The following is a 7,673-nucleotide window of genomic DNA, read 5'->3' as shown; positions in this document are numbered from 1 at the left end:
GCCCGAGCACCTTTTAAATCAGTAGAAAGGCTTCCAACCTTTTCGTGCACCAAAGTGAAGCCAAATGAGAGAGCCCTCTGAGCCTGTCCCGACTTGCCTGCAAATTCTGCTTAAAGACATTTACAAACTGACCTGGGATCTTGTTTGTAACCCACCGGCGGCCTGTCCCCACCCCGCCCTCGAGTTGTGGAGGGACTTTATGGCGGCCTAATGATGGGGTGACCTCGTGGCCTACACGCCTGAGAGCCCCGCCGGGCCTGGACAGTGACGGTGGGTGGGTGGGTGCGGGTGTTAGGTCAAGAGCCCGACGAAGGACCTACCTCCAGGGGAACTGCGGGCCCAGCCTGGCCTTCCCCTGGGGATCAGAGTTCGGGCCCGCCGCCCCCAGGAACCCCGCGCGCCCTCGCAGCCGTTTTGCCGCAGACCCCCGAGGGCCCCCTCACCTAGGGGCCGGGTCGGGGGGCGGCCGCGCGGCGGACAATGACCCCTCTTCTCCGCTCGCCGACGCCTCCCCTGCGCCGCCGCCGCCGCCCAGCCCCCAGGCGGACCTATTAGCCATTCAAGCTGACAAAACCCCTAGGCCCGGCGCATTGTCCCGCCGAGCGCCTGGCCGCTGTCATTAGCCCTGATTACGCTGAGCAGCCTGACAGCCCCGCGGCCGCCGCGCGGACCCCCCACCCCCGGCCCCGCCTCACAATAGCGGCGGAAATGTCCGCGCCCCGCGCCCCCCGCGCACCCCCGAATGCGCCGCGGAGCTGCGCCCTCCCCTCCCGCTCGCCCGCCCGCTCTGCGGATACAGTTCTTCCCCCCTTTTTGTTAAAAGTAGGCAGAGAGAACCAGGTCAAGAAAGACTTTGAGGTCATTTGTTTAATGTAAACAAAGAGCAAGTCTTCCTTGTCCTAGCCTCTCATCACCACCCTCCACACACAGATTTTTATAAACAAACTGGGGAGATGGGGAGCGGAGTGCTTGTTAGAGTTGAGACCAGGGGGGCTGTGGCGGCGTTCGGGGAGCAGGGAGCCACCGGGTCCTGCAAAGAGAGAAAGGAAATGCACCTTCACGGTGGCCAGGGCCCCTGAAATGTAAAACACGCATCTATTCCCAGTCCGCGGGGGTAAGCTGCTTCTTGAGGAATGGTGTGGCGAGATTCTTTAGTAAAAGAAATCTTTGATACCGAATTACCTCCAAATCCAGAGAATTTCAACTGTCGTATTATTTGTTTTGTTTTGATGACTTCTTTTCTAGACTAAAGCTCTGGAATGATAGGTAGTTGTGCCGCTTAGCTGGGCCTCTCCGGAGGTTCGAATCCACCAGTGCGATTTGACAGCCTCTGAAGATTGGAGGGCCAGCCAGCTCTGAGTCTGTTCAAAGTGGATCGTAATGAGTGAGTTAGTAAAACAGATATGAAAAAAAAATATCTGGAGAGCAAAGCCTTTTACAATGCATAGCTAACAGAAGATTTGGACCACTGTAAAGAAAAGAAATCTCCACGTGAAAATTTAGACCAATTTTCAACCTGGGGTAGGGGCGGGGGGAAGAAAGCCCTGCTGGCTGAGAGGCTAAAATTCCCAGTTTGTTCTCCTGTTAACAGTTTCGAGCCATCCTTCGGAGAAATAGGTTATTACCGTAAAAATGCACAGCCTTGGAAACTCTGTGTGACTGTTCTACTCTTTTCTATGGGGTCATTATGTGTTAAAATTCACTTATAATAATGAGGATTTTTGTTGTTGTTTTGGTAATTATTAATACACTGATAATTGGCAAAGATGGATGCCTTCATGGTTCGGATACGCTTTTCTTTTAAACTAAAAAATGTATCACTTTCTTAAGATTCTAAAGTTAAATTCGGCAAGTATTTTCCTGGATCATTAGAAAAGAAGAGGTGCTTTAAGATGTAATCTTTAGGAAGTGTATTAGTTTAAGCAAACAGTAGCTGTAGTATCACAGCTTTGACCAAAGCAGGGGGGAGAACGCCATCATTGCTGTTAAATAATTTTCTTTTCTCCAGGCAGTCAAGCCCCCTTAAAAATTACTTTATGGGGGGGAAAGTTTATTTTCCGGCGTGACCCTGTTTTCTTGAGACTACAGAGTGAATATTTCTTTCTGCTTAGGCATTGTCTAAACTGGCGAATAAAGTGTGAATTTTAGAATCTCAGATTCCTTCGTATGATTCGACTAATGAATTCTTACCCGTCTCTCTTGGATTTGGGAGCATCAGCGTCAGAAAGAAAAGTCTATCAGCTATCTCCTTCAAATGCTGCTCTGAAGAGCTATATAGGGGAAGAATGGGAAAGGGTGAGGATAGGAGACTAGAAGTAGTCAGATTGTTGTTGTTGTTGTTGCTGACATGAAGCCCCCATAAGGCCCAAGAAGGACTAGGGTGAACCAAGAGAAATGCTTAGAGTATAAAATTGGAGAAGGCATTCTCTCAAAGAGCATGCAGTATAGGAGAATCATCTGGACGTTAGTTCTTTCTTATATTTTTGTACATTATATACCTTATTTGCATTAGTTTAGTCCTATCCCTGCTCCTGACATTCCAGGAATTACTTTAGCTCTTGGAAATAAAACAAGAGTCTTGAAGAAGCTCTATTATTCTGGTCTCAGAAGGCATCTACTTTCTTTAGGGACAAACACCGGCTTGATCACAAAGATTGCCCCACTCCTAGTATCTAGAGCTTCCATGCAAGAAAGAAGAGTTTTGGTTTCCAACAATTCTCAGAATAAGGAATGTTGTAGATAATGACAAACATTCATGAAGTCCAAATGGAGCCAACTTGGTTTAAGTGGTTTAGCAACCCAAACCAATCCTTATTTGTGTCCTGAATTTCCACTGTATATCTTACCATTTGATTGCCTTTTTGTCTTCCAAAGCTTAGTTTTGCTCTTTAGCACTTCTGCCTAAATAAGTTCGAATTCTTCTGATTCAAACAGCATCTTGAAGAGGCTTGTTAAAGTGATTTAAATATCAATGCCAAAATTTTAACACATGCAATCCTTTTTCACTACAAAAAATAGTTTAGAGGCTTTCTGGGGAGCAGTAAGCTTCTTAATTCAAGGAAAGCTGTAGGAGTTTTTGGGTTTGGTACATTGGGGAAGGAAAATAGGGAGCTTAGGTTTGTTTTTTTTTATAAAAAAAAAAGCATACCACCTCTCAGTAGCCTTCTGCTATACCTCAACAAGTAACATGAGTCACGTCCCCCATCTCAACAGCACTGTCATTGACAAATAAAACTCACTTAAAAATGCTAGTCCAGCTATTTACACCTACTCTTCTTCATTTTATAAGAATGAATATAATCTTAAGTCCCGTATATGCCCATTCTAATCACATTGGAGGGTTTGATCCCTGGCGTTCACTGCTTTAGTTATTACAGTGAACCTTCAAGGAGATGCAAAGTCTTTCTTATTCCAGAGCCTATGCCTGAGTAGTCTTGCATTTTTATATATCAAGATTAACTGCTTGAGTATCTTAATTTGGCTTCTGAAGATGTTCCTGAGAGTCACTGGCACTTTATAAAATTGTCAGGTGGACACATTATAATGGCCCCTGCTGGGAACTCTTTTGGGGGAATTGCCTTCCAGATATTTTCGTGTCCAATTTCTAGGTTTAAAATAGGACACATGTGCATATATGTATGTGTATCAATTTATATACACACACATTGTTATTGTTGCTGCCATCCAGTGCATTCCACCAAACTTTAAAGGCTGCGCTCTTTTGGCAGCAGATCACAATGCCTGTCTACAGAGATGCTTAAAGACAGCTTTAAGCCTCCATCTTTCAGTATTAACTGTTTGAGCCATGCTGAAATTTCTCCATGTACATACATATATTGACATACATAAGATAACATTTTAGCTAGGAGGTGGCTATAGATTTACTATGGGTTCTTAAAACAACAACAGCACTAATATATTCAGGACACATCAGAAAAGACAAATGGTATAGTGAAGACGCACAGGAGCGCACTTGCCAGCGGTGCTCGCCTGGCAGGAATCCGAAAGCAGCTCTCTCTAGCAAGACTGGATTGCTCACCAGGTTGTTTTATTGTTAGCTGAGCCACACAGAACCCACCGGCCAGTCTGCACATTTAGAAACAGCGAGTTCCCAAAACTAGAGAGAAGCCCACGGAGGCAGTTCCTTTAGTAAGTAAACAACATAGATATGTTTTGTTTTTAAAAAAACCATAAGATATATAACAGCGTCCATTCAACGTGAAATGCCCGCGGGACAGTTAGGGCTGACGCTCCAGCAGTTCAGGTTCTCCAGGCATCTTTGCGTCAGAATCTTTAGGAAAAAGCAAAGCGAGGACAGAGTGGCGCGTGAGCGGGCCCCGTGGGGGTCATTGGTGGAGTTGCGCTGGCTCGTGTCAGCTGCGGCCCTTGGGCCAGTCCTAGCCAGCTGGCTTCTGGACGGGCTTCATTGAGATTTGTTTGACCTCTCATTTTTCATTTTATTCGGTTTGTTTTCCACCAGATTCTGTTTGTGAACCTCCTGGGTCAGATGTCGCATTCGCTGTCACTGGACGTGATGGAGATCGCCGAGGTGGCCGCCTTGCTGGACAGACTGGCGGCTGGACTCACCGCACCGCCCAGCATCTCGGGCGTGCCCTCGTCCTCGGCCCGCAGCCCTCGCCCGGAGCCCTGGGACAGCACCTGCTGCTGAAGCCTGTGAGGAGGGAAGGAGACAGTGGTCACATCGTGCGACTGAGAGCCAGCCCCTCCGTTCACCCTTCTGCAGCCCCAGCAGGCAACAGCATTCGCTGGAGCCTGGAGCCAGGTCGCCAAGGAGCTCAACCCTCAAGCCTCTTCCCACTGCCCGAATCTTGGGGATGTGTGACCACACAGGTTTCTCCAGTTGTCCACTTTAGGAAATTTACAAGACTAACAGGAAATAGCCACATCTATATGACAAGGATGCCCTTCCAGCATGCGTCTGCGTGGAGCCCCAGCCCGAGTCTGTCATTCTGGGTCGAATTCCCGGGTCCAAAGGCGAACACAGTTGGCCACCTGAGGGTCCCACTGAGGATTTGGGTTTGACAGGCCAGACTTAGCTTTTGATCAGAATATTAGACGAATTGAGATTTTCACAGGAGGATCTGAAAATGATGAACCTAGTAGTTTGCTAAGCTGTGCTCTGGCCAGCCGCTCTCGGGAAGAGGAAAAGTCGAGTGCATTGGAAACTATTTCCAAAGCATTAGCAAGGGATGCACCTGAGTTTATAAAATATCACTACTAAAGCGCCAGTGTTAAAAAGCCAGGCTTCACTTTAGTGCAGGAGCTACGGCCCAGGAGGAAACAATTAGCTAGAGGCCTTACGGGTCGCTCATTGTTTCCAGGATTTCAATTGTTTTGTTTTGTTTTTAATTCCCCAATGTAGCTTTGGTTTGGTGACCAGGACGCCACTGGTGGAAGAACCTTGAGGTGCCAAGGAGAGAAACTTGGGGCCAAGAACCTAGAAGGGAGCCCGCTCCTCACGCTAGGACTCCGGAAAACTGTGGTCTTGAGTCTGAAGACAGACTACAACCCCCAACTCCTGCTGAATCAGAGGCGCCTTGGCCCCAGGCGAAGTACTCCAGGGTGCTTCCTCCATCCCCTCCGCGCCTGGATCGCTCTAAGGTACAGACCTGTTCTTGGCTGCTGCCGCTCTGTCCCTTTGTCGGCGGTTCTTGAACCAGTTGCCCACCTGCGTGGGGGTCAGTCCAGTGGCCTGGGCGAGCTCCCGCTTTTTACTGGGGTTGGGATACGGGTCCTGCAGGTACCACTCGCGTAGCAGGTGTCTCGTGCGCTCCTTGAAGCAGTGCGTCTTCTGCTCGCCGTCCCAAATGGTGCGTGGCAGCGGGAACTTCTTCCGCACCCGGTACTTGTCCACCGGCCCCAGTGGCCGGCCACGCAGCTTCTCGGCCTCCTGGTAGTGCGCCTCCAGCCACAGAGCCTGCAGCTTGGCGTGCGACTCCTTGGTGAACTTGTGGTTCTCCAGGATGTGGTAGAGCTCGCGGTAGTTGCCGCCGTGAAAGGCCACGATGGCCCGGGCGCGCAGCACCGACTCATTCTTGTTCAGGGCCTCGCAGGCCGCCGGGGCCACGGGCAACGACCAGAGGAAGCGACCCAGGCGCTCCACGTCGCCACTCTCCTCCAGGGTCTCGCATACCCCGGCCACTTGCTGGGGGCTGAAATTCAGGATGGGCAGCTGGAACATCGAGGCAGTGCTCGAGGCGGCGGCGCCGAGCCCTGGGCGGGACGCGCAGCAGATGCCCGCAGGCCCGGCTGGGTGCGCCAGGCTATCCTCCGGGACGCGCCTCGGAGCAGTGGCGGCGGCCGCAGCCGGGATAGAAGCGGGATCCGGGTTGAGGAGGTGCCGGCTCGGCGGCTCGGGCTGGGCTGCGCTCAGCTCCCGCAGGCAGCGGGCGGACGGGCGCGCGGGCGCAGCTACTGGGGTGGGCGGATTGGTGGCGCGGGCGCCATGGAGACCCCCTGTCAGTCAGCGGTCAGCTCTGCCAATCAAGGCTACAGCTAGATCGTCCTGGCCATTTCAGCACCTCCCCGCGCTTGACAGCGCTAGTCCGCGGACTTCTCCCCTCGCAGTATTTTACAGAAGCTGAGAAGACGCTTGCGCCGGAGGCTGGGAGAGAAACTGGCGAAAGCCACTGCCTTACGCTGCCCCCGCCTCAAGTCTTGTCCCTCCCTCCGGTCCCCCCCCCCCCAAGAGGCGCTGATGCTGCAGGAATCCGCTTTGGAACGATTCACTGATTCGGTTGAGGGGGGCTGTAGAGGACAAAGGGAATGGGGCCAAATGGAAATTCTCCGGGAATTTGCAAGTTTAGTTGTAAGGAAACAGCAAATGATGAGCGGAGCGTATGAAAGGAGGAGGGAGTGGAAGGAGAGAGTCTTAATCACCCCATTTCTTCCCGAGGTCTGTCCTTGCATGCCGCAGGCCTCTCCCTTTGCCCCAACTTTCAAAGCAGTCGAATGGACGTGGCTCTACAACAGGACGCATGGGACCAGGGATCAGTAGAAGAGGTCAGTTGGGGTTCTGTTCTCCCTCTCTTACAAAAGCATATCCAACTGGGAGCAAGGACACCCTAACCCGAAGGCTGGCCATGAAGTCAAAGATTGCAACCTGTCTCACCCTAGTAAAACGTCTACTTTTCGGCTGAACCCCTCCTGTCCCCTGCCCTGGTTAAATGGACCAGAACAAATGTGCTGCATCTAGAGTGAGAGGGCATCAGTTGGTCAGGACAGCAACTTAAAAGCTTACTTCGAGTCTTTTAAAAATATTGATTTGCTCCTCTCCTTACAGGCTAATTTTACCTCTATTCTGTGTTAGAATGTAACTCTCGAGCTGAGGGTAGGAAAGCTAAGCTTGGCCTTGTACCCTAAAAGCAAGTCAATAAAAGCAACGTAGATGACCTAGAAAAAGTGTCTCCCAAGGCCAGCTGGCCAGTGACCCCCTTCTGCAGGGAGGAAGAGAGGACCTTCGTGGAGGGACCCCTTAAGGTTGGCAGATTGAATTGACAACTTGTATTAATTCCCAATTGTTGTGCCCACCTCTGAAGCTTTGGTGAAATAAATCACTGTCTCTTCTGGGCCTTTGATAAGGTGTGTCCACTTTGAAAAAAACTATTTGGGAGAGAGGGTAGAATTTTAAAAATGCCTGGAGACTGTCTTTG

The 7,673-nt window shown here is 50.5% G+C and overlaps 1 protein-coding gene across 1 annotated transcript; it reads right to left on the bottom strand.

The window, feature by feature from the left end:
* Positions 1–4,441: 4,441 nt before the first annotated feature.
* On the bottom strand, positions 4,442–6,306 carry SIX6 (SIX homeobox 6). The gene is made up of 2 exons (XM_006891778.1): positions 5,631–6,306; positions 4,442–4,672 (listed from the first exon to the last, which is right to left on the bottom strand). The coding sequence occupies exons 1-2, from the start codon at positions 6,200–6,202 to the stop codon at positions 4,504–4,506; spliced, it is 741 nt and encodes a 246-aa protein (XP_006891840.1). The 5' UTR covers positions 6,203–6,306; the 3' UTR covers positions 4,442–4,503.
* Between the last annotated feature and the right edge of the window lie 1,367 nt (positions 6,307–7,673).

Source organism: Elephantulus edwardii, unplaced genomic scaffold (genome assembly GCF_000299155.1).
Source record: "Elephantulus edwardii isolate Elephantulus edwardi_28Jun2011 unplaced genomic scaffold, EleEdw1.0 scaffold00104, whole genome shotgun sequence".
NCBI lineage: Eukaryota > Metazoa > Chordata > Mammalia > Macroscelidea > Macroscelididae > Elephantulus > Elephantulus edwardii.
This window is presented reverse-complemented; position numbering and strand designations above follow the sequence as displayed.

What these genes read in the sequence shown, in the direction of transcription:
- SIX6 (XM_006891778.1), bottom strand. Translation starts at nt 6,202, where the DNA reads ATGTTCCAGCTGCCCATCCTGAATTTCAGCCCCCAGCAAGTGGCCGGG. An exon ending in GCGGCAGCAGCCAAGAACAG is followed by an intron (nt 4,673 to 5,630) that starts GTCTGTACCTTA and finishes CCCTCCTCACAG; the next exon opens with GCTTCAGCAGCAGGTGCTGT.